Here is a 27,536-nt window from a genome sequence, read left to right on the forward strand (position 1 = left end):
AATGTCCGTGTTGTGTGGAGAGAAGGAGAGAGTGGAGTCAAAGATGACCCCGAGGATTTTTGCCTCTCAATAGGGTGAGGGCACAGGACCAAGGGAGGCCGGTGTAAGAGGATTCAATTCAGCACTACAGCCAAGTCAACGCCTAGTCTAGAATACTGAATGAAAACCCTTATTGATATATCTTTATGTCCAGTTCATGCGTTCTGGATGACTACCCCTATATAACACCCCTCTCTTGGAATCCTCCTGACCCCACTGAGCCAAGAAGTGGTTCTGTTTTGCAAGTTAAAAGGTTTATTTGATTAAACAATAGATATATATATCACACTTTATAATAAATTAATAATTGAATATCACACTTAATCTGAGATGATCAAGATTAACAACGGAGAATCTGGCACTAGCACACTTCTTGATAATCACTAAGGAGTTGACATGAAATGGATAAGTAGCAACAATACTTTTATGGTTTCAAATGGATGCAATGTGGAATGAAATGCAGTAAAGAAAATAACTTGATAGGATTTCAGCAACGACAATGTAGTCACTTTCTTGTACAATTCACCCCCCCCTTTTATGCAATGCAAGGAAAGGGAAGGAAGGCACACAATTCTCAGAAATGCAATTCAAATGTAATTCAGTTCACCCAGCAACTTAGACTACAGAAGTTGAAAACACAGGCCCAAATGCTTTTAAATGTGCTGGCAATGAAGAAAAAAATATGCTAAAATGCTTTTAATTCCTCTAGAGGTTTAGGGTGAGTGGTATATGCTTTGAATAAGTTCAGGATCACTTTAGCAATGCTCTATAATGGTTGTCAGGTTGCAAACGAATTTTTGCAACGGAAGGCAAGCAGCAGCAGATTTTTACACGTGGAGAAATTTGCAAATCGCGGTAAATTCGCGAGTGCGTTTTCCACGATTGTGGCAAAACTATAGGGGGTAGGAATGCGGTTCTAGGTTCGTAGGAAAGCCACGATTCTAAGCTTTCTGAGGAAAGTTACTGCAAGTCTCTAGCACAAACGGTCACGGAGATATGAGCGATTAAATAAAGGTCGTTTTTCAGATTTGAAATTTTAAAGTTCAAAAAGACAAGTGCAGCTTGCAACTAGAAAATGACAGGTGACAGTTAGGAGGCAGTTCTACTTAGATTAAATAGATTGAATTATATTATTTTAACTAAGAGATTGGTTCTGCACAGTTTGCTAGGTACTCACACTATATTCTTGAATTAAATGGGCCTCGCCACGGATCTGGTCAGGTTTTAGACTGAACTCTGGTCTGGCCTCTGCACTTCAGTGATCTGGGTCAGCTCTGCTCTGCTGGTCTGGTCTGGGTCAGCTCTGGTTCTGGATATTGATAGATTTGAAGTCTGGATCTTTCTGCACAGCTTTCTCTAGAGATTGATGGAGGTAAAGTATGGATTTTCCCGGCAGAGCTTCCAGCTGCAAATGGATTTGAAGGTCCCTATCTGTCCTGTCTGTCTGCTTTTATCTGTTTTTAAAATGGGTGTGTGTGCAGCATCACTAGCCAGCCCCTCTCTCAACTGCCCATTGGCCCAATTGTCCCCTCTCCCATGATTGGGGAAGGAACTGTGAGTCAGAGTGATGCTGTAGGTTTTATGGGTCAGAGGATCCTCCCCTGTCAAATTGCACACAATCTATATTTGATAAAAAAAAAACATATTTGCAGAGGTACATATTGTTTTAAAACCATATGCACCCATCATGCATTACAGGAGGTATACCCTGTCCAAATCCGCTCTTCCTGGGAGCTTGCATTCAGAAATGGCAATATTTGCACTTTTTAACTGGTTTCGCAATATCGGACATTAACCCAAATTTACACACATGTGCGCAAGGAGTATGGACATTAATTGATGAAGTGTCAGATTTTTCACATGCATACATTTTGAGTAATATCCTCTTTTCCGCTAAAACCCCCCTGAACATACCACCGGGTCCTAACACGTCTTAAAATGTGGGCAGAAAAATCACAAGAATTATGGTATCATTTATAAAATTTTCACATGTCCGCTCTATGAATGCTCCATCTTTTTAAAGTTATGTTCTGGCCCCAAAGGGGTGTGGTTTCCCCCCAGCACAAGGTTGAATTTCTGTTTTTTCCAGTTCTGCCAAGCTCAGAGACCCTGCCCCTCCCAACTTCTGCCAAGAGGAAGCTGTTTTACGACCTCTGTAATAAACCATCTGCCTGGGTGAAGGGGGTTGCATTGTTCAGAGCTCCTGTATTCTGTGGGGGCTCCCCTTAATTCAATTATCAGAGAGATGGCATATCCTTAGTGTGGCCAGCAAATGGCAGATAGGCTTGGGAACACAGCTGTGACTCAAGTTTCATCTCCTGTCGGGGGTAGCTGGTGGGCAGAATTCAGTTCCTTAAGCCAGGTTTCAGATAAAATGTCACTTTTTGTTACCCAGTTTAAGTCAAGACAATGTTTACATATGCAGCTAAAATGCTGATTCTAAGTTTAAAACTATGACATTTAAACAATTGAAACCTATGTGACACTCAAAGTAGGTCACTCATTTCTTTTAAACATTTAGATTTTTAGTGTCTTTCAGTCCAAATTTACTTAAACTGCTGAAATCCACAGCTCAGCCAGTCTTGTTATAAACCTTCAAGTCACTTTAGAATATAACTTTACATTGGATCCACCTCTCAGTAAGTCTTTCTTTTGCCTGCTTTGGGTTCATTTATTCAGTTTTCTACAAAAAAGTAAAATCTGGTGTTGTTTTAAAACGCCGGCTTTTTGATAGTGGTGAGTACTGGTACTGCACCCCTTTTTGGGATTTAAGAAAATGAATTCCCAACAGTTATGGGTTTGCTTTTGGCAATCAGCATTGCCACTCCCAATGGTTTCAGACTACTGTGTGGGTAGTCCAATGGTGGTTTTAGGCAGTGTCCTTCTGTGCCCATAACATCGGCAAAAATGAGTGGCAGCCTATTCTTCATGCATTTCCCTGTGCATTTTCTGGGAAGCTCTGGCCATCATGATGTTTTCCATGTCAGTACTGCACAGTTTTGAGGTAGGGCTCGGATGCATGGGTAAATACATCCCACAAGCCCCCCTCTTGCGATGGCCATTCGGTTTCACTGATGGGACTCACAAGACCTGGGATGTTTCCTCATCTTCTTCCAATAGATGGCACAGTTCAGCATATTTTCCTCCATCGGGTACTGGTCGATCGGTTCTCCTCGCCGGTCCTGATGGGAATATTGGGCGGTACCCCGGGCCCATTGGATCTTCGTTCCCGTCTCCGGATCATCCTCCTTGGCCCGTCTCCAGGTTTTCTTTCTCCTAGGACGACAAAGGAAGAGCGGCAATACCTACTCATAGACGTTTTTCCACCACTGTTGAGATAGTGGGGCAGCATTTGCATTTCATCATAACGAAACATTACATTCTTATTTTGAAAAAAAAAAACAGTATAACTAAGAGACAGTTTCATGTGAATCACAATATTTTAGAGACTAGATGTGGTATGTTTTATGGTTGGAACTGAATTAGTCTGAGACAGTACCCGCTAGGATTCCAGAGGATTCCTCCAGTTGTTGCAGAGTGTGCCTGGGATGGCAACATTTCAACTGGTTTATGTGGACCCACTTGTCTTCCCCCGCTGCCAAAGGACCTTTGGGGATGTGGATTTTGTAGGCCACAGGGGAGATCTTGTCGATGATCTCAAAGGGTCCCTTCCATGTAGGCAAGAATTTCCGCTGTTTTGCCTGGTTTCTTTGGAAGTTGTATAGATAGACCCGGTCTCCCACCTGATATTCCTTCCTGGAAGTTTTCAGGTCATAATGGGTCTTCATGCTATCAGCCGATCTTTCTAGATTCCGCTGAGCGTAAGCAAAAGCATGTTGAAGGTGTTTCCTTAAATTCTCCACATACTCATGAGTTGTGGAGGCATTTATTAGTGTCTGCTCTTGGGTCCTGTAGAGCAAATGCTGAGGAAGCACCATCTTGCGTCCAGTCATCAACTCAAATGGTGACATTTTGGTTGCAGATGAAGGGGTAGATCTGATGGCCATTAGGACCAGAGGTAATCGGATATCTCAACTTGGCCCAGAATCTGCCACAAACTTTTTTAAGATGCTCACAATGGTTCGGTTATATCTCTCTACTGCCCCAGAAGAAGCTGGGCGGTAAGCAATATGCAACTTCCTTTTGACCCCCAGTATCTCCCACATCTTTGTCATTACTTCACTGGTGAAGTGGCTACCTCTGTCTGACTCAATCCTTTGAGGTAGACCAAAACGGGAAAAGATGTGGTTAATCATCAGGGCAGCTGCAGTTTCTGCCTTGCAATTTGGGGCTGGGAGACATTCCACCCACTTGGTAAACAAGCATGTCACAGTCAACATGTACTTATTCCCCCTAGCAGAGCGAATCACGGGGCCTACAAAGTCAATTTGTAAATCTGACCATGCCAGTGTCATCCCCCTTTTTTGGAGAGGCGCACGGTGCGTGAGGGATGATGGCTGAAATTGTGCACACACAAGACACCCCTTCAAGTATTGGTCGAGGTCCTGCCCCATGTGTGGCCAGTATGCAACCTCTCTTAAGATTTCCAATGTTGTGTGAAACCCCCTATGACCGGCGGTGGCCGCATCATGGGCGTGACTTAACATCAGGCTTCGGAATGAGGTAGGAACCACCCACTGATCGTGGCCAGCTTTGGATTTCCTTACCAACAAACCGTCTTGGATCCAGAACATTTTTGGACATTTCATCAACACTCTTAGGTCCTCTTTCCCAGTGTAATCGGTATCCGTCAGGGGAAAGTTCTCAGGGTCCTCAAGGTGCTGGTAAAATTTACCAATTATTGGATCCCCCTTCTGAGCGGTAATCAAATCAGCATCAGGGGGTCTCCTTACTCCATTGTGCAATTGAAAGGTCGTTGTGAGCATTTGTCTGGTACCTAGTGATAGCAGTGACCTGGATTTCCCCCAACAGGGACTCAATCTCAATTAGATCCCCTTGGATGGCCCCGGTTTTGGCCAGCTGATCAGCTAAGTCATTTCCAGTTTTGTCTGGTCCCTCTACTTTGGAATGACCCTTGATCTTTTTCCAATAGATGGTCATCTCATTCGAGGTGACCAGATCATCAATGTTTTGGATCAACTTCCCATGTTTCAAGGGTTTGTTGTTAGCACATAACATGCCTCTGGTTTTCCAATTAACCAGGTGCTCCACGAACCCGTTCCGTACATAATCCGAATCTGTGATTATGACCAGTTTGTGGAGTTGATGCTGGACAGCAGTGAGGATGGCCTGATGCACAGCCATCAATTCTGCCACCTGACTACTTCGGGGACCAATTTTGTACCCAGCGGAGGGTTCTGGGGACTCATTCACCCATGCATTCCCTACGCCGGCCACCAGTTCTTTCTCCCCGTTGTTGTCAACATGGTACGAGCATCCATCCACATAGACAGTGGGCATTCCCTCACACTTGTCCTCTTCAAAGACTTTGTGTGGGGAATTAAGTTATGCCTCCGTGTTGTCCTTGATTTTTAGACTTTCGTCCTCGAGACAGTTTTCTCTGGCACAATCATGCAAGTCAGCCATACCTTGCGCGAGGGGACTCTTCTTGTTTTGGCCATATCTGACCTCCACAGGAAAGCCTTGCATTGACAGAATCCAGGAAGTAATTTGGGAATTACTCACATTTCCGGCCCGGATTCTGTCACTTTGAAGATATTGCAGAGGCTGGTGTGGAGTCTCCACTATGATGTGTTCCCCCTGGATAACGGGCGGTAATTCTTCAATGCCCACACCATTCTTCTTCGCCAGGAGTGCCTTCTCAAAATCGTTGAATTTTTCCTCCACAGAGGATAAAGTTTTGCTCGCATAGGAGATTACTTTATTGACCTTGTCATGCTTTTGGTATAATACTGCCGTCAAGCACGTATTAGAGAACCCCGTCTCCAGGAAGAACTCCTTGTTTCTGACAGGGTAAGCTAGGCAAGGCGCTTGTGAGAGGCTTCTTTTGAGTTGTTTTACCGCCTCGGCTTGTTCTGGACCCCATTCCCACTTGACCCCCCCCTTCAGGAGATGAATCAGGGGTCTGGTGATCTCTGCGTAGCCCTCAATGAACTTTCTGCTGTAATTAGTCAGTCCAAAGAGGCTCCTTAGTTCCCGCAGAGTTGTGGGGTCTTTCAATTTTTGAAGTGCTTCCACTTTCTTTTCCTGGGGACAGAGACCCTGAGGAGTAATCTCATGCCCCAGGAAATTAACACGGGTTCTGCACCACTGTGCTTTTTGAAAGGAAAGTTTTGCTCCGGCGGCCCTCAACTGTGTCAGAACATAACGGATCACCGCTATGTGTTCCTCTACAGATGAACTTTTAATGAGGACATCATCTAGATAAGCCAGGTTACCCCTTGCACCCAGGTCGGGCATGGCCTTATGTAGGAAAATATTGAACTCATTACCGGAGTTAAGGTATCCGAAGGGAGTCCGGGTCCATGTGTACTGCTGGCCCCCAAAGGTAAAAGCCAGTTTGTATTGGTCCTCCCTGCTGACAGGCACGGTCCAGTATCCATTGGTCAGGTCTATTGCAGTGAATACCTGTGACCCCTGGATCTGGGCCAGCCCTTGGTCAATGTAGGGCAGAGGCCATCGGGAAGTATGGACCCGTTTGTTGAGCTCCCTGATGTCGGCGCAGAGTCTCCACTGGCCGTTTGGCTTTAATATTCCCAGCACCGGATTATTGAAGGTGCTGTGGATGGGACGGATTATTCCCCTGGACTCAAGGTTCTTAATTATTTCAGTAAGGGACTCCATTGATGCGAGAGGCAAGCGATATTGCTTCACAAACACTGGAGTCATGCCAGGGTCCGTGGGGATTGTTGTTGTGTGGATGTCAGTGCGACCGCAGTCATATGAGTCTACCGCAAAGAGATCTTGGAAATCCAAGAAAACTTGTTTCAACTTTTGCTTTTGTTCCAGAGTCACACAGGCATCAGCTAGGTTGACTCTCTCTTCCACCATCTGCCTGAAGCCTGGAAAGACTTCTGGTTTGGCTATCTCCGCGGCCTCCTCCAGCTGGGTGGAGAAGTCCCTGGTCAGAGTGCTGATTTGGACCGGAGGCTTCAGGTGGGAAAGGCAGCCCTCATGGACCTGGAAAATCACCTCATCCCTCCTGAAGTCACAAGTCACATCTTCCTTACCATAGGGGCAGGAAGTGTACACCAGGAAGTTCCCCCCATGCCGGGTAAAAATCCTGTCTGGTGTTGTATTGTCATCACTGTCACTGTCAACGCAGTCCTTGGGGATTGGCCCTAACAGTTCATTACCTAAATCTATGGAAAAATGCCGGTCATCAACCGCCATTCCAATAATGGTGCCTGCGGCTAGAGTAATACTCTTTAAGTCGCTGTTATCCACCTCTCTTGGAATGGTGTCATATTCTATGTTGACTAATGGAGTTGGGTTTACCCCCAACCCTTGCTGTTGGAGAGAAGCATTTAGATGTATATAAGCATCAGGGTTTTTCAAATGTTGTCCTCTTTTAACTTTCACTTCCAGGGAGAATTGTCGGGTCCTTTCTGGGATGGTGACTTCCTCTTTGATCTGAATTTCAACGGCATAAGGTAGCAATTGAGCTGACCTAAATGCTTTTTCTGGATCATCAAAGCCCATGGGATTATCCGCTAATCGGGACCAAGCTTTGAAGTTTATTAGGTCCAAACTAATGGCAAAGCGATTGAGAATGTCACTGCCTAAGTAAAAGGCGGCAGGGACATCTCGCACGACCCAACAATTATGGACTATGCTCTTGTTGCCAATGGAGATTTTGAGCATACACCTGCTTGGCAGGAGCTGTTTGGAATTAGGTGCTTCCAGGTCCATTTCCCACTCGTCTATCAGTTTGAATGTGGGAATGGCTGGATCTTTTGGGAGTTGGCGGAACATGGCTTCGCTGATGAAGCTCTTACCGTTGTTCACACACACTCGAGCGAGAACAGAGTCCTTCCCATCATTTAATTGGACAGGGATGAACAACTGCTCTCCAATTTGCTGAATATCAGCCAGGCTCTGAGCTGATTTCACATCTTTCTGGACTATAGGAGTGGGAGTTTCTGATTGTGGATTAGTATAGAATCTCAGAGTGTTTCCTTCCAGCGTGGAGTACCACTTTAGACTGGAAGGAAGGTTGATTTTCAGAAATAGAGAGGACCCTCCATCACCAGTCTGTTGTCCTACTGCTATTACTGTCACGTCTGGAATTTGGCTATTCTGGAAGTGAAATTCTACTTGGTCAGATTTTTGTTCAACCATGTGGCAGGTGCCGTTTAAACTAACATGGTTGACACTCTGTTTTAATTTTATTGGTCGGCTAGTCTGGGTCCAGAGGACCTTGTTTACACAATCTATTAGGGGTGACAACCTTCTCAGGAGGTCATTCCCCAGTAAACAAGGGGTGCCCTCTGGAGTCACAACTATGACTGGGTGTTTCAACTTGTGTCGCCCAATTTTAATGTCCAAGTCTGCCGTCCCCTCGACGGGAATTTCCTTCTCGTCAAAGTTCTGGAGTTGTCCAGGAAGTGAGGTGAGAGGAATTTGGTAATTCTCTCCCCTTCCTGCATTCAGTTCATCAAAGGCCCTTCTGGACAGAAGGGTAGCTTGAGACCCCGTGTCCACCAGCGCTGAAATTGTACCCTGCCCCTGTACTTGTACCGGGGCATAGTATCTTCCCTCCTTCTCCTCAAGGGGGCACAGATAATGCACATTTTTGGACAACTGGTGGGCTAACTTTCTGGTTTTAGACATCGCTAGCGAAGAGATTTGGGCAGAATTCTGTGGAGAGCCTTGGGAATCTGAAAGAAAAAGTTGGCAACGGGAGATCAGAGCCATTGTGGGTTCCCCTGGCTCCGGTTTCTGGCCGCCCCCCCCTTTTTGGAGGCAGTCACCAGGATGGGTTTGAACCAGGGGATTTTCTTGCTGTTGGTTCTGGGATGAGATGGTGGGCGGCGGTAGCTCAGTCTCCACATCTCCCCAGTCTGGATTTGCATCCCTAGGGACCCATTTTTCTTTGGGAGGAGTTCCCCCCTCTCTGAAGGAGAAGATCCTTTTAACAGAATCCTCTGAGGATCGCTCTCCCTCAAATTGGAAGATCTGTACCTCCTCCTCAAACTGAGTCTGTTTGGGTCTTTTGTTTCTCCTACCCCCCCTCTGTTCCTTAGGAGGCAGACTTTCAGGGGCAAGAGATTTTGTTTCCGGTTCCTGGGTTTCCAGGGGCTGTTTACAAGTGAGGAAGGAAGCTTCCTCCAAGGCTTTACACCCCCCTTCCCTTTGTGCCTCCTCCCTGGGAACCGGTGAGTTATCGGGGTGCTGCCCCCGTCATTGTTCTGGAGCACCAGGTCCAGAGTTGGGTGCGTTCTGCATCGGCATGCCGATCTGAGGGTTCTGCTGAGCCCTCAGTATGTGACCCAGATCCCGCGCCATGTTTTGAACCTGGTGCTCTAACTGGGAAACCCGCTCAGGCTGATACGGGGCCATGTTTTCTCCCCTGGGCTGATCCCGGGAAGGGTAGCTATCCCTTCTTTGATAGTACCCCTGGTTGGGAAGATTTGGGTACCCCTCCACCCTTGGCCTCCCCTCTCCCGGATTAGGTTGTCTGGGCTCAGGGAATTGGGGAAAGAAGGATGGATGATTTTGGGGTTGGAAATTGGGTGGATACCTGGGGAGAAAGTTCTGCCCACGGTTTGGAGAATTTCTGCCCTCCTGTGGGAAGTTAGGAGGGAAGTTCCCTGGGTTAGGTGCTTGGCTGGATCCCCCCCCTTGGGCTGGAGGAGTCCACACATAACCCAGGATGGGTCGATTTCCCTTGTAACGGGGACTTACATAATCAGGAGAGCGAGGGACCCCATTTGTGGGGCTGCTTCCCTGGCTCCCTGTCTGTGACTGGCCCGAGGACCTTCTGGGCCTAGCATTATTAGGTGCAGGTAGGTTTTTAGGCCCCCCATCTCCAAATCCAAAACGGGGGTGACCTTTACCTCTGCCACCTTGGCAGCAGCAGGGGTGCTGTTGGCTTTGGGGTTTTTCTGGGCATTACTTTTGCTATCTACCGGTTTCTGCACCTCATAGATCCGGGTAGCCTGCTCAATGACCCAGTCTAAAGATCTTTTCTCGTGAAAATCCCTCACAAGCTGGGTCATTATATATTTGGGCAAGGCATGGAAAAAAGTATGAACAAATTCTCTGCTGTCTGTGCGCACCCTTCTGGTGGTCTGCGCAAAGGCACGTTTCAGTTCTTGCACAAACTCTTGTGGGGCCTGATCCTCCCCACACTGCAAATTGTAGGCTGCTTTGCGAGCCTCTTGAGGATTTCTATGAGTAGAAAAATATTTCAAGATGGCCGCCTTATAGGTGGACCATCTTAAATGATTTTGGTCCTCCAGCCCCGCAAAGAAACTGGAGTATTCCGGGGAGAAGGTCCACTTTACATATTGAATACAGCTTTGGCTGTCCTTCAAATGGAAAGTCTCCATCATTTGCTCAAACAACTCTAAGTGCTCCCAAACAGAATACTTAGCGTTCTTATGATAAGGCGTGATGACGCTCCTGATTGCCTTAATCTGTTTCAATGGGTCCTTAATCAAGGCCCTTTTTGTCTTATTGGCCCTTTTGGTCCGGGTAACCCTGGTCCATTCATCTTCTGACTCAGAGGCACTGCTCCCAGAGGTTCCCGTCTGTTCTTCCAGGTTTTTCCGGATTCTGCGAGCCTGGGAATGGCTGGCAGAATGTGGGGAACTGGTCTCCTGTGTCCTGTACCGCTCAGAGGAGTCTTCAGATCCCTCCTTGCTGCCAGGAGTTGCTGGGTACCCCCCCACTGACCTAACTGGGCAGAGGTTTTCAGAATGCCCGTAATGGGCCTACTCTCCTGGGGTTCCCCATTAAATTGCACTGTGCTTGGGTGCCCATACCCGGATGCCCGCCCCTCCATACCTGGGTGGTACTGGCCTATGAGCCCCATACTTTTGTCTGGATAGTAGTCTGCCATCCCTGTGGCCCGGTGCTCATGTGCGCCAGGGAACATGGGGGTGGCAGAGTCCAGGGACTGAGAGGTATGAGGGCCTCTGGTACTAGGGCTCCTGAGGTTATGCTCCGGAGCTTCCCTTTCCCAGCGAACCTCATCTCTATCCGCCCCTGCTCCCTGTTGCAATGCAAGAGCTTGCATTTGTGCCTTCAGTTCCTCAGTTAAGGCCTTACTAGACTCTATCAGTCTCTCCTGCATCGCTACCTGTTGCTGGAGCCTATCATTGTGCTGGCAGAGAGCCTCATTCTCTCTCTGCGTTTCCTGATTGGTCCTGGAGCACTGGGCCAGTCTTTGCTGCAGGAGGGTTACCTCCTGAGCTGTGTCCCTATTGGCCTGCTCCTTTCTTGCTAGAGCATCCTCCACCCTCCTGGTGTGCTCTAACAAGTTCTGGTGTTCTTTTTGGAGGTCACCCAGTCCCTGGTGGGCCAGGTGATTTTCTTCCATTTTTCTTTTTAAGTGGCAGACTTCCTGGCCTAAGGTGTCCCTTTCCTGACTAAGAGCCTGCATTTGTGCTGCCAGGTCGTCCCTCTGTCATTGAAAGGCACCAGCTTTTTGGCGCTCCTCATCAAACTCTGCCTGGGTATCCAGGTCTTTCAAAATCAGCTTGTTGCTCTCTGCCTTCACTCTATCTAGATGACTTTGCAGGGTGGCTACCTGCTCCGTGCATGCCCTGTTAAAGTCTAATTGTTGCTCCAGCTTTTTCTGGCTCTGCAGTAAGGAGTCCAAACTGTCTTGGTGCTCCTTCTGCAGGGCCAGAAATCTAGTATCCTGGTCAGCCTTTTCCTGTTGCAGTATATCCATGTCCTTCTTTATTTTAATGATATACTGCCTACTGTCATTTTCTGACTCCTGGCTCCTGAGCAGCCTCTGCTCAGAAGAGTCCAGCTCAGATTGGGCCTTCTGTAATGCCAGCAGTTGCCTACTCGCCAGATCTTGGCCTTCAGCACATTTGTCCTGCATGGCTCCCATATGTAAATATAAATATGCCGCTACCCTGGCAATCTTGTTGTGCTCATCCTTGGCCTTAGAGGACATATATAGTTCACTCAGGGCCACATGTAAGGGACCCTGGTCTCTCCATATATCTGACCCTGTTTCCGTGATTTGGGGTGTGATGGCCTGCAACCAGACTGTTTGGTCCTGGTGAGTCCACTCACCTCTCACAAATAACTTATGTAAGAAGTGCTCTCTGGCTATTTTCATGTCTACTAAGGTCGTCATTCTAGAGATTGGTCTCTGTCCTGACTTACAGAAGTTTGTATTTTATTTTTGCAAAACAGACCTTTTCCTAAGAGCGTTCCTTTGAGGAGTGCTTTACAGCGTAACACAGCGTGGTGATCTGACCGGATATGTGTATCTGGTCAGCTGGCACGCTGTATTAATCTGCACAAATGGTAGATCTAACCCAAACGTCCGGCACGAGCCCCCAATTTGTAAGAGGATTCAATGCAGCACTACAGCCAAGTCAACGCCTAGTCTAGAATACTGAATGAAAACCCTTATTGATATATCTTTATGTCCAGTTCATGCGTTCTGGAAGACTACCCCTATATAACACCCCTCTCTTGGAATCCGCCTGACCCCACTGAGCCAAGAAGTGGTTCTGTTTTGCAAGTTAAAAGGTTTATTTGATAATTTAAACAATAGATATATATATCACACTTTATAATAAATTAATAATTGAATATCACACTTAATCTGAGATGATCAAGATTAACAACAGAGAATCTGGCACTAGCACACTTCTTGATAATCACTAAGGAGTTGACATGAAATGGATAAGATAGCAACAATACTTTTATGGTTTCAAATGGATGCAATGTGGAATGAAATGCAGTAAAGAAAATAACTTGATAGGATTTCAGCAACGACAATGTAGTCACTTTCTTGTACAATTCACCCCCCCTTTTATGCAATGCAAGGAAAGGGAAGGAAGGCACACAATTCTCAGAAATGCAATTCAAATGTAATTCAGTTCACCCAGCAACTTAGACTACAGAAGTTGAAAACACAGGCCCAAATGCTTTTAAATGTGCTGGCAATGAAGAAAAAAATATGCTAAAATGCTTTTAATTCCTCTAGAGGTTTAGGGTGAGTGGTATATACTTTGAATAAGTTCAGGATCACTTTAGCAATGCTCTATAATGGTTGTCAGGTTGCAAACGAATTTTTGCAACGGAAGGCAAGCAGCAGCAGATTTTTACACGTGGAGAAATTTGCAAATCGCGGTAAATTCGCGAGTGCGTTTTCCGCGATTGTGGCAAAACTATAGGGGGTAGGAATGCGGTTCTAGGTTCGTAGGAAAGCCACGATTCTAAGCTTTCTGAGGAAAGTTACTGCAAGTCTCTAGCACAAACGGTCACGGAGATATGAGCGATTAAATAAAGGTCGTTTTTCAGATTTGAAATTTTAAAGTTCAAAAAGACAAGTGCAGCTTGCAACTAGAAAATGACAGGTGACAGTTGGAGGCAGTTCTACTTAGATTAAATAGATTGAATTATATTATTTTAACTAAGAGATTGGTTCTGCACAGTTTGCTAGGTACTCACACTATATTCTTGAATTAAATGGGCCTCGCCACGGATCTGGTCAGGTTTTAGACTGAACTCTGGTCTGGCCTCTGCACTTAAGTGATCTGGGTCAGCTCTGCTCTGCTGGTCTGGTCTGGGTCAGCTCTGGTTCTGGATATTGATAGATTTGAAGTCTGGATCTTTCTGCACAGCTTTCTCTAGAGATTGATGGAGGTAAAGTATGGATTTTCCCGGCAGAGCTTCCAGCTGCAAATGGATTTGAAGGTCCCTATCTGTCCTGTCTGTCTGCTTTTATCTGTTTTTAAAATGGGTGTGTGTGCAGCATCACTAGCCAGCCCCTCTCTCAACTGCCCATTGGCCCAATTCTCCCCTCTCCCATGATTGGGGAAGGAACTGTGAGTCAGAGTGATGCTGTAGGTTTTATGGGTCAGAGGATCCTCCCCTGTCAAATTGCACACAATCTATATTTGATAAAAAAAAAACATTTGCAGAGGTACATATTGTTTTAAAACCATATGCACCCATCATGCATTACAGGAGGTATACCCTGTCCAAATCTGCTCTTCCTGGGAGCTTGCATTCAGAAATGGCAATATTTGCACTTTTTAACTGGTTTCGCAATATCGGACATTAACCCAAATTTACACACATGTGCGCAAGGAGTATGGACATTAATTGATGAAGTGTCAGATTTTTCACATGCATACATTTTGAGTAATATCCTCTTTTCCGCTAAAACCCCCCTGAACATACCACCGGGTCCTAACACGTCTTAAAATGTGGGCAGAAAAATCACAAGAATTATGGTATCATTTATAAAATTTTCACATGTCCGCTCTATGAATGATCCATCTTTTTAAAGTTATGTTCTGGCCCCAAAGGGGTGTGGTTTCCCCCCAGCACAAGGTTGAATTTCTGGTTTTTCCAGTTCTGCCAAGCTCAGAGACCCTGCCCCTCCCAGCTTCTGCCAAGAGGAAGCTGTTTTACGACCTCTGTAATAAACCATCTGCCTGGGTGAAGGGGGTTGCATTGTTCAGAGCTCCTGTATTCTGTGGGGGCTCCCCTTAATTCAATTATCAGAGAGATGGCATATCCTTAGTGTGGCCAGCAAAAGGCAGATAGGCCTGGGAACACAGCTGTGACTCAAGTTTCATCTCCTGCCGGGAGTAGCTGGTGGGCAGAATTCAGTTCCTTAAGCCAGGTTTCAGATAAAATGTCACTTTTTGTTACCCAGTTTAAGTGAAGACAATGTTTACATATGCAGCTAGAATGCTGATTCTAAGTTTAAAACTATGACATTTAAACAATTGAAACCTATGTGACACTCAAAGTAGGTCACTCATTTCTTTTAAACATTTAGATTTTTAGTGTCTTTCAGTCCAAATATACTTAAACTGCTGAAATCCACAGCTCAGCCAGTCTTGTTATAAACCTTCAAGTCACTTTAGAATATAACTTTACATTGGATCCACCTCTCAGTAAGTCTTTCTTTGGCCTGCTTTGGGTTCATTTATTCAGTTTTCTACAAAAAAGTAAAATCTGGTGTTGTTTTAAAACGCCGGCTTTTTGATAGTGGTGAGTACTGGTACTGCACCCCTTTTTGGGATTTAAGAAAATGAATTCCCAACAGTTATGGGTTTGCTTTTGGCAATCAGCATTGCCACTCCAAATGGTTTCAGACTACTGTGTGGGTAGTCCAATGGTGGTTTTAGGCAGTGTCCTTCTGTGCCCATAACATCGGCAAAAATGAGTGGCAGCCTATTCTTCATGCATTTCCCTGTGCATTTTCTGGGAAGCTCTGGCCATCATGATGTTTTCCATGTCAGTACTGCACAGTTTTGAGGTAGGGCTCGGATGCATGGGTAAATACATCCCACACCGGCCAGAGTGAGAGGGGAAAAGCAGGAGCAGGTGTCCCAATGAGAAGGATCTCTGTCTTGCTGGCATTAGGGCAGAGATCATTAGAGGTGCAGCAAAGAAGCTTTTTGGCACTTATGTCTAGCTGTACGTACTACCTCGTGTGTTATTGCAGTTATTGGGTTCATTAAATCCTTGAGTCTATAACTTGCTTATCCAAGCTGAATCATTGGACTGTAATGTAAGAATCTTTGTTGTCATTTGTTGATTTTGTGCTGGTTTTTAATCATGGATTGAACTGTGATGAATTGAAATGAAATAAGTTGTTCTACACATTTTACCATTTGTAGGTTTTTTAAAACTAATTGTAAATCATAAAAATAATAAAAAATAATAACATGTTTCATTATGAATTGATTGTTAACACTTGTGTATAGGTGCGTTATATATGCCATGTCATATCATATCATATCATATCATATCATATCATATCATTATCAAAGGTTGATTGTATTAACCATATAACAAATAATATTAAAAAAAACATTAGAGGTGCTCCATGCCTGAATAGAGAGTTACGTGTCATCCGCGTACCACTGAAAGTTAGAGGAAAAGTTATAGATTAGGAGGCCCAAGGAGGCAAGATAGATGTTGAAAACCCAGGGGGAGAGGATAGAACCCTGGGGAACACGACATGTGGAGTGTGGTGGTAGAGAGGAAGGATCCAAGTTCAACATGGGATGGTCGGTTCGGGGGGAAAGAGGATAGCCATGCCAGAGCATGATCCTTGATGCCCAGGGTATCTCAGAGACAGGAGATCAGGAAATCATGATGTTGTGGTTTACCATGTCAAAAGCAGAGGAAAGGTCAAGAAGAATGAGGACAGAGGGAGAGTTAGTGTCAAGGTTCAAGAGCAGATCTTCACAGGTGTTCAGGAGAGCAGTTTCTGTGCCTCTGGCGGCTCTGAATCCAGACTGATGGTCATGGAGGCAACCAACAGCTTCGGTGTGGAGGGTTAGCTGGGATATAGCCAATTTCTCCAGGAGTTTGCCCAGGAAAGGCGTGATAAGATCCAGTGATAGTTTGCTGGAATGGAGGGGTCGGCAGATGTTTTTTTTTAGAAGGGGTTGAGAGGAGGGGGGAAGACTCCAGTGGCAAAAGAGGGGTTGCAGAGATTTTCCAAGGCAGGAGCAAGAGAGTCAATGTTGTTCTTAATAGTTCTGGATGGGCAGGTAGACACCTTTTTGGATGACACTTTCATAGACCGGACTTGTCTAGAAACGTCATCAGGTGTGACAGGAGAGAGGGATGAGAGATGGAGAGGGGAGGGGGCGGCCAAAGAAGGCCTGAGAGAGGTATAGGATTTAAGGGGAGCAGATAAGAGTGAGGACAGGATGCCATGAGATTTTGTGGTGAAATGAGAGGCCAGGGCCGAGCAGAGGACCTACGTGGATGTAGTGGAGGAAGATACTGCACTAGGATTGACCAGATCCTTACATATTTTGAATAATTTGGCGGTGTTGTTAGAGGCTGCAGAGATGCAGGCTTGGATATAGACCCTCTTTTTTTAGAGAGAATGGGGAGTGTATATTGCCTTTGGAGTAGGCAGCGGGCCAGTTTGTCAGAGGGTGTACCTGAAGCACCCCATTTCCGTTCAGCTGCTCTGCAGTTGTGTTTCAGGTTGACCAGACCTGAGTCATACCAAGAATTGCACTTTTTGGCAGCCTTCATTCGGATCCTCATGACAGGGGCAAGTATGTCAAGATTGTTAGAGATAGAAAGGTGAAAGTTGGAAAGGGCTGTGTTAGGATGGGAGTCAGCCACTGCAGTAGGTGGAGGAGAGTAAGTGGAGGCAAAGGCTGCCACTGACAATTGCTTCATGGGCCGAATGACCATGAAGGAAGATGGCAGCATTGGGTGGGCCCTTGCCAAGGGGACAGGAAGCTTCAAGAGAGAAGAGAGAAGGAGGTGGTCACTCCAGGAGAGAGGAGTAGCAAGAGGATTAGAGAGGGGGATGTCTGAGGAGTTGAGGGCATCCAAAGTGTCTCCGGCAGAGTGTGTCAGACCAGAGAGTAGAATGGAAAGGGAGAGCGAGTCAGAGAGGTTGCAGAAAAGTCCTGAGGAGTCAGGAGAATTCAGGTGGATGTTGAGATCCCCAAGGAGGAGAAGCTGGGAGGTAGAGGAAAGGAAAAAAGAAGTGAGGTCAGCCCATTCAGAGAGGAAGAGGATGGCCCTGACCAGGGGGCCTGTAGAAGGTGACCAAGGTCAGGGAGGAGCCAGGAGAAACAGAGAGCCTGCAAACCATGCATTCAAAGAAGGAGCAGGTTTGAGTGGGGATGATGGAGTCAGGAACCACTAAGGAAAGGTCAGGCCTCTCTGCCTCTGGGCCTGTTGGGTCTGGGCTCTAGAGGATCGTGGAGCCCACAGAGAGGAGTGTGTCAAAACTTGTGGCAGAGCTGGCCTTACACCATGTCTCGGTAAGAGCGAGAACATCTAGATCCAGAAGTTCAAGGAGATCGCAGATGTCAGAGGAGTGTTTGACAGCAGAGCGAGAGTTGAGGGTAGCAATGTGGAGCCAGTTGCCACTTTTGAAAGACCTCCGGGGAGGGGTATAGGGTACAGGAGTCTACAGGAGAATTGGCAGAGGAGCCTAAGAGGTGGAGAGAGGAGGAGGCTGAGGAGCCAGATGGGCGAAGGAGGTGGTGGCAAGGGGTGGCAGGGTAGCCAGGAGAGAGGCAGCTGTCAAGGGAGCCAGAGAGGTGGAGGGAGAGGGCAAGGGAGCCAGGATAGAGGGAGTTGGCAAGGGAGCAAGAGAGGTGGAGGCAGAGGGCAAGGGAGCCAGGATGGACCAAGCCACCTTGTCTATGCCTGGCCGCTGCAAACATTAGGGTTCTGACTTCCATGGCCTCTCAGTCTCTCCATTGCATGACCATAAAACGTGCCAATCTCCTCTCTTATTAGCAACCCTGGGTGCTCTAGGAATTTGGCCATACGTACAATCACCATGAATACTCCATAAAACTGCATTAGAGGGTGTTATAATAGACCTCCAATTCTCCTACCATGCCTTACTTCTAGCATCCAGGGCTGGGACCAGTCCCTAGGCCCTTTGAATACGTTCCATACATTCTATATGGCCTACCTTGTCTTGCTGGTCCCCCTGGGTGGTGAGGCCTTCCTTGAGGAGCAGTGGGTTCTATACTGGTTGCACCTCCACACAGCACCTTACTTGGTTTCCTTCCTCTCTCTTCAGCATGCCGGAGCCAATTTCCTTGGCTCGCTAGAAGATCGGCTCTTTGCCATTCCTGTGAAGGATGCTTCTGGCAACTTTAAGTAAGTTCATGCTAAATTCCTTTATTAAGATAACAGCAGGGTCCTTTAAGGCACATGACAGGAACCCACTGGTTCCTACCACTCGGGCTACATCTTTCCAATGCCTCTGGTGGAACGCCATCGACACAACATTCTCTCACTCATACATAGACATTCCATCATTCACTCTGACATCATACATTCCAAACCAACCTGCATCCATCCATAAGCACCACACAAAACTAAAGATTTTTGCACAGGTGACTAAACAGGCCAACAATAGGTTCTAATGACTTCCTGTAATTGAAATAAAATACCTCACAAGTTGGTGACATTAATCCCATTTGTAGCCAATAGAAACGCTCTGGAGATTTTATATATGGAGGTTTCACACTCAGTGATACTTTGAGTTTGCTAAAAGGATTTATGTATCTTTTCTTGAGTCCAACAAAGTCTCACGAACCTCCTATCTTTGTAAATTAGCATTTGAACTTGGGACAAAGTCACTACGGTCACGCCAGCCAAAGGATGCTGCGGAAATCCAGTTGCTGGGGGCACCATATGGTTCATGATGGAACCCCTGAAGGTCTTAAACTGGGGATCCCCATGACTCCCCCAGTCCTCGCAAGGCTGGAAAAAGAAACCTTGGGCATATCTATCTCCTTCAGATAGCCAGCAATCAATCATAGCAGGGTTAGAAAGCTCCTGCACATGCACGCCGGCAGTTGAGGAGACACTGAATCATGCCTGCTTAGTTTGCCTGAGGCCCATAAAGCAGTATGTGGAGCAGTATTAACAGTCACCAGAGGGACAACATCTAAAATGGATTGCGGGCCGGTCTCTTAAGCAATACATATGGATGACGCAAGAAAAAGGTGTTTAGTAAAAGGCACATATGCACAGAAGAAAACCTGTTTCCCAGTGAACTTGCCGGGTAGAGTGCTGGTGAATCGCTAGTTCTGGAAGCAGGCATGACACTTCTGTCAGACCGTAACATGATGGCTAAACAACCTAAACGAGTAGAAAACTCCTCTCAACTACAGCTAAGAAGGGGTGGGTTTGCCCGCAAGGGGGTGGTGTGCACATGGGTGTCAGGGCCACTCAGGGCCAGGAAGGTTTGTGGGGGAGAAGAAGATGTATCTGGGAGCTGTAATTACTGAGAGAGAGGTGATGGAGAGAGGCTGAAGGAGGAGAAAAAGAGAGAGGTTGGAGTAGAACGGAGGTGAAGAACAATAGGAGAAAGAGCATGAGTGAAATTGATAGCAGCAGGAGGTGGAGGAGGAGGAAAAGCTGAAGCAGGCGTGTTGGAGGAACAGCAGGAGGAAAAGAGCAGAAAAAGAAACCAGTAAAGCGCCCCCAAACCCCCATTTAGTGAGTAGATGTCTTTGTGGCATGTTCTCCATCCTGCATAGTTCTGTTATCTTATATAGTCTTTCTGTTCGTCTAACTTAGAAGTATCTATGCTCGGACTCCTTGGATGTTTGTCTAGAGCCAGCCTCGGGTAAAGCTGAACCAGAAATTCAAAAGCAAATTTTCCCCAACACAAGGAGCACATTTTCAGAGGCTACAAAACCAGCTGTTTGCTCCCTTTTTAGTGCCATAGGGAGTACGTTCATATATGTACTAAACATGATGGCTGTTTTATTACTTTGGCTATATTGATATTTCCTTCTCTCCGATGGAAATATGCACTAAATGTGCTTTTGCCAACAGCCCTTTGATTGCTGGAAGTGAAAAGGTATCCTGGATTTGCATCTTATTAACTTTACAGACACCTTAATTCATCATCTCCTCCAGCTGCAAGAATACTCACCAAAATGATGCAGCTGAGTTTCCTCAGGGCTCGTATGGGGAACTAAATGCGGCAAGCTAGTCTCCCCTGCCAGCACTATTCTTTTGCTGTAGCTAAATAACCTTGTGGCAATATGCCACTGTGGAAGGCGAGCAGCAACCGTGTGTCCTGCGTTCTACCACCACCCAACTGGGGTGACATCCCCACACTCCTTTGCTGCAGTCACCACAGAACCCGTAGGGCGTCGGATTTGCCATGTTTGGTATGCATTGCTGACTACCGTCAGACATGAGGGTCACCCCTGCTGCCATTCATTTGAAACGCTGCTGTCCCGGGAGGATAGCTCAGCGGCAACGTGCTTGCCTTTGCAGCAAGACGACACGAAGCAACACAGGTTCGATCCCCGGGTCCGCCCTTAACCTCTGGGTATTTAAGCGTGTTGTAAATACGAATCTAAAACAAAAACAATTCCGCATCTAAAAAACAAACAATTTCTGTATCAGCGCCTCGATGCCCATGGCTGTGTGAGCGCTTTAAAAATAGGACAGAATAAATGTTTAAAGCAGTGTTTGACCAAGTTTACCTTCTTTCACTGGAAGCTCAGTGCAGATGCGAAATTGAACCCAGTGATCGGTTACCAGGTTAAAAGGGGCAGCTAATCTGATCACAGCATGCAAGAGTTGCAGGGTTCACGTGTCTCTACTTTCATTTCCACAGTTACTGATGTCATTATACGTATGGGACGTCATCAGTACGGTGGGGCATTATGTGCAGTTTTTTGTGGTTCACAAACCTTACGCTGCCTGACTTTTTCTCTTTACAGTCACTTTTGTAATGTTAACATTGCCAATGACAGCACAACTGCTGTTGCCAGTAAATGCAGTAATCATTAGACACAAGTGTATAAAATGAGAGGAAAGTCTTTAATCCTAATGTAAGGCTCCCCAAGGGGGAGAAAGCAGCTTATCTTGGTTCTCGGGAATAATGGTTCTTCAGGTGGCTATTCGCCAGCCTCAGCACTCAAGGCTCTCTAATTCTGAGCACTGTTCCAGCGCAAGTCCTACACATTCACAAGGATGACTACACATTACATCAGTGTAATATCAATTGAAGCTAATTAGACTTGCACACTTCTCTCAACCCAAGTTCTGCAAAGCTGCAGAACACCAATGGCTTGTATCTCTTAGTTTCTAGATTTGCTCATCAAATGAAATGTGCCATGACATGTGTTGCACAATGTTGGCACAGATTACAGCTAATTAATTACGAGACATGTACACTTACCCAATAAGAACATGATCTGCAGTTTCTTCAGGGTTTCTGTGAAAGCAAAATCAAGATTGAGTAAGGAGTCAGTCCTCATGGCAACAATTACTCATGCTCTGAGTTGACTCATTCCAAACTACCATACGCTGTGTTACAGCCCTGGCATGCAGCCGAAAACAATCTGGCTTTGGTGCTACATTTTAATTCTATCCTTATTTCTCAGCGTTCACTTTTATTTTATTGCTCAATATAATGCAATTTCGTTATGTTCTTATTGGTGAAATAACTTTGTTCCCAACCAGACTGGAGAAGACTTATATGGACAATGTAATAAAATGTATCGGTATAGGGCACTGACAATGCAATTAACATTTGTCCAATATATTCATTTTGCCAGAAAATGATCTGAAGTGGCAGTCCCCATCCAGTGACAGGTTTTCCCAGAGACTCACACAATTCTAGATTGTTCCCAGATCGGTTTCTATCCAGACAAAGCCACAGAGTCTTTCCTAGTTCCAGTGAGACTGGGGGAGGCCGGTGGGGCGGTGGGGTAAGTGCATGGCTATTGTCAGACGTAATTAACACTTCCGGGTTGCCTTGGCCAAGCTGAGATTGGAGATTGTCCTGGATAAAGCTGTCAGTAATAGGTAGTCTTCTTAAAGAGATCTGCCGTGTGGGGCACCACAGGGCTCGACCCAATTGAAACTTCTTTTTAATCTCTGCCTGGCACATCACATTTGTTCATTCGGGTAGTTATTTTATTTGTATGCCAATTACACCCACATCCTGTCTAGGTTTAATGTAGAAGTGGGCATCACGAATGGACATGTTAAAAATAACATCTCTTCAAATCTGAATTAAATTATAGTTACGTTCACATGCTGGTGCACAATACTGGTCAAGGCACTCATGCAGCAAACGTTGGAAGGAATCTGAGTTATCCAGGACACCAGCATTTTTAAGAGATGGCACATTTGTACTGTTTCTGCATCCAGTATTCTCCAACTATGATGCTTAATATGCATAGAAGAGTACCTGCCCCACCCACCTTAAGTGACCGCAGTAAATGCATGCACTTCATTTTGTTTGGGATTTGCAATTCATTTTAAATTGGGCTGCCCAAGTGTGACATCAGAACACTGCAAACTATTGCATGATAACAGTGCACGCATCCTTCAGAGGCTAAACACTTGGGAGCACATCGCTGCATCCTTTTTCTGACCGGATGGGTTGCAGTTTGATATGTAATTTCGTGTTGAGGTCTTGTGGATGACAACATTGTACCTCACCCACCATCTATATAACTTTAGGTTCTAAGAATATGTGCTTTTCATCTGTCACTGTGATGAGATTGGCAAATGTAGCTGAGCCATTTTGGTTCTCGCTACCACTCTGGGAAATCCCCTTCTGGATGATGAAAGCTCAATACACTTTATTTGGACTACCAGACCTTGGGCCTCATTCCGAGTACGGCGCTAACCAATGGCGCTATTAACGCCTTGGTTGACGCCGTACCCGGACCGGCAGCGCCTTGGTGGATGGCGGAATTACCGCCCCATTCCAAGGTTGGCGGGGCGGTAATTCCCCAATCCCCATTTACCCTTCCCCATTCCCATTCTTGCCCCATAGGGCATAATGGGAGTGGGGAAGGCGTCAATTACGCCACCGTAAATTACGGTGGCGTAATTAACATCAAGGTCCCTTAGCGCCATGGTTTTTAACACCTGCTCAAAGCAGGTGTTAAAACCACCATGGCGCAAAGAGAACTCGGAGTATGGCGGTAAGGGATTACCGCCACCGCTCTCGTTAGCGGTGGCCGCTATCCCTTACCGCCATACTCGGAATGAGGCCCCTTGCCTGTTCCCTGCAATGCAAGCTTGATCGTTCGTTTACGGCGGTTTTGTCTGGATCTGTGGTGGAAATCGAGCTACGAATGTACTGTTACATTGCATACCTTGTCCCATTTCAAAACGTGGACTTACCTTTCATGTTCTCCACTTCAGAGACGTAAGACTGGTCGCTGGCCTGCATGGAAAAAAATGGTAAACGGAATAAGTTGCAATGATCAGACTTTACAAGAGGACATAGCAACATACCATTATGTTTACATTTAAGTACAGGGAACTACACTATAGGGATGCATTGTAAATGATATCATCCATGCACTGATGATGTCTTCACCGCCTGAACCTTCATCATTTCTTCTCGCCGTCCTAACATCATACATAATTTCAGTAGCTTTTCCAAAGCTCTACCTTGCCTCTTGCCACTTTTCCTTGTTGATTATACCTCAGAGCGCCAGCTCCATAAATGCCACCAAAATCGGCTTCTACAAAGACTGCATTGCTTGTAATACGCTCTGACGCAGACTTGTGGCCAGAAATCACTAACCACGTGTATTACACCTTTGCGCAGGGCCGGTCAGTGCAAGGGCGCAGGGCCGTTCTTAGTGGCGGCAGCGCTGCGGGCTGATAAAAAAAAAGAAAATGCCTCCACCCGCCCCCGGTCAATGGGGGAGAGGAGGACAGAAGCGCCACATTTCATTTTTAACTCTGCTCTCCGGCGACTGGCAGGGAGTTAATCACTGGACTAGGGCGCTAATGCATGAGCGCCCTAGTACAATGAAAACCACCTTGCTCCCGGGTCAGAGTGGGGGGGGGGGTCATCATCTGCACCCTATAGTTATTAAATTAGCCTCGCCACCGCAGGCGAATTTAATAACAAAATGGCACCTGCAGCGCCTTCTCCCACTACGCCAGCTCGGGGGAGCCCTTGAAAGATTCCCCAAAGCTGGCGTGGTGGGGGCTAAAGGCGCCCAGGTGGGCATGGTGCCCCGGCGTTCGCCTGGCCTGCTGTGCCCTAAGGCCGGCCCTGCCTCTGTGTTTTGCGACAGGGCAATGGAGTGTCATGGATAAAGCCGGAGCAGGATGTGGTTTCTGGTGACCTAGTCATTAGGACATTCTCCGATGGCCAGGAAGAGCATGCGAATTGATTCGTAGGAAGGTGATGCGCTACCTTCCTTTGGAGGTTCGGATCAAAAGACAAAACATGTTTTGAAACACTATACCCACTCATGAAATACATACAAAATAGAATAAAAATCTTCCTTTGTCCTGGAACCATTTTCTGAATCACCTCGTTAGGCAATATTAAAAACAATACAACTGTGTGCTAGGTGACTGCAAATGAGTAAATAAACTACACATTTTCTGTTATACCATAGACAGAGGCAGTGTGCCGCAAATTGGCTTAGACAAACAGCAAGATATTCTGCCATTTAGGAGAGCTTTGTAAATGTATGCTCCTCCGGCAATCTGAAGGCTAATTACCGTCTCTGCATAATTTAGTCATTCGATAACACGCTCCCCTTTCCACCTGCCTATGGGGGTTCTGGGAAACGGAAGATCCACAGGGAAGAGTTACTGACACAGAGACCTAAAGGATTGTCCCCTTCACTTGTTCTCTTAACTATATACTCCAACCAGAGTGTTCAAATAAATCACATACACGCACTGGCAAATGTATGCTCAGGGTGAATTGCCAAATCAACCATTTCCTAGATCACCTGCATTTACATTCATGAATCATGGAATCCAGCAGGAGTCTAGTGGTGCATCCAGAGGAGTTGGACATGAATAACATGCTGTCAAAAGTTAAACGGAGAATAAACAGAGATGCACTGGTCTGCGCTTCTCCTGTCAGCATTGCAATACCTTGATTAAAGGTCGCACTTTATATCATCACTACACGTTTGCCTGAGGGATTAGGCCACGTGTAACACTGGAAATGAGGTGTATTTTATTTGCTGTCCATGTGGCATTCACCGTGTAGGTGTGACAACTCACTGGGTGCAATATCATTGGACTGAGCACAAATCTAGGGCTAGGTCTCGAGATGTGAGATTTGCACTGGCAATAGATTTTGTGCAGTTATGTCATACAGTGGCACAGATGCAGTTCGTTGCTATAGAAGTGCTTTAATGTCTCATCAGAGGGGGCAATAGAAACATTCTTTTAGCGAGAAGGGAATGTTTTTGGATTGGCAAATTATCGTCACTTTCTCCCTAAGTCCTGTTTTGTGTGTGAAAAATGCGATATTGTTGTTCTTATTTTGTATTTTGATTAATATGCTGTCATTACAATCTATGGTTCACACTTTTAGTAGGACTGATCATTTTATCATATTTACTTGGCATTTTGTGTTTCCCTTCTGCTTGTTCCCACAGGAATAATACACAATTCTTTATTGAGTAAAAAAGAATATACCATTATGATTTTATCATCACTTGCTCCCAAATCCCGGTGACATCCCATGACAGTTTGCACTGTTTGATAAGAGCGCCTATAGCCAAGCCAAAAGACAGTCTGTTTACTCATGACTGCCTGGCGGTCCGTGAGTAGCGTGGATATTCTGTTTGACCAGCTGAATATTTGGGCACTAAAGTTAGAACATGATTCTATGTGATGCCCACCTCTACTCCTCTTTCTGGTCAGGTTATCCCATGCCAACGGATCACCACCATTCCAGTTCGGGGATTTCACTGCACAAATCAGTTCCTTCTGGGTGTTGTAGTTGACTTCTGTGTAATCTGTTGAACTAGCGCACCAGATGACAATGATTTGTAAACTAAAAACTACCGAGTGTAAACCCTGTGTCCTGGTCTAAGAGCACCATCTGTTAATCTTTTCTTTTCCACTTGTACCCTACTCAGCATCCCAATTCCCCATCAGCCATGATCGCTTTGTCTAGTCTATCCAGTACGTTAATGTAATGTAGCTAGGTCTTGTATAGCACAACTGATGCCATTTTTGACGGCCTATTGGTGCTGTGATTTGTAAGAGGTAGGTGGGGGAAGTGGATTTGCGGGAGCAGAGGGTGAGGTGGGGTGGAAATCCTTCTGGGTTGAGTGCACACCAATAAGTAGCCACTGTGTGTGAGCTGGTGAGGTCCTCAGTGAGTTGGACACACCGGTTTGTTTGGAAAACCTGCCCTTTGCTAGAAAGGGAAGAATACAGCCACTCTGAAATGTAGGTAAGACAAGTCAAATCACTCAATTCATTGCATAGCACTCGTCCTATAGTAAGATGCCATACTGTATGATCTCCTGTATTTGTAACTCAGCGGCCATATGACCCGTGCATGTCATTGAGTGAGTAAATACTGACAGATACCCTTTGGCCTGGCTTAAACATCTCTCCTGCTCTCTTTCCCTTCTGTGCTTTGTCCCACAGAATACAGAATCCCATGATGAAGTCGGTCCAACTGTACACACAGCTTTTCCATCTTTCTTTCTCATGACTTCTATATCCTCATGTCTACCTTCCCTCTTATCCCAACTATACAGAACAATTGGCTACTCCTTACTACTGTTGCATGCTTCTTCTTAATCCTCCTCTAGCTTCTTGGACACACATAGCACTTCAACACCATGCAAGAGGCACTATACAAATGCAAGATAACATAACATATATGTAAGCATCATATTCTAGCATATACATGAATTGTTCATGATTGTTGTTCAGTCAAACGTCTATTTAATTAAATTGGTATGCACATACCATGATAACATATGGCTTTGTGTTTGAAATCAGTAGGTATGGGGTGAATGTAACAATTACGAGAAACAACTGTATTTATATTTTGTTAATTCAAAGTTATTATTTTTTATTGTGTTTGATATAACCGGTTTCGAATGTTATGCTTTACCCATAATATC

General features: G+C 45.8%; 1 protein-coding gene across 1 annotated transcript in view; it reads right to left on the reverse strand.

Moving 5' to 3' along the window:
• AK5 (adenylate kinase 5) overlaps positions 1-27,536 on the reverse strand; it is a 3,278,219-nt gene that overhangs the window by 797,243 nt on the left and 2,453,440 nt on the right. Inside the window, exons 9-10 of the mRNA XM_069641673.1 lie at positions 23,803-23,845; positions 21,839-21,874 (exon numbers count right to left, since the gene is read on the reverse strand). Of these exons, the coding sequence (XP_069497774.1) occupies positions 21,839-21,874; positions 23,803-23,845 (79 nt within the window). The remainder of the gene's footprint in view (positions 1-21,838; positions 21,875-23,802; positions 23,846-27,536) is intronic.

Source organism: Ambystoma mexicanum, chromosome 1q (genome assembly GCF_040938575.1).
Source record: "Ambystoma mexicanum isolate Mex_15411 chromosome 1q, UKY_AmexF1_1, whole genome shotgun sequence".
Classification (NCBI taxonomy): domain Eukaryota; kingdom Metazoa; phylum Chordata; class Amphibia; order Caudata; family Ambystomatidae; genus Ambystoma; species Ambystoma mexicanum.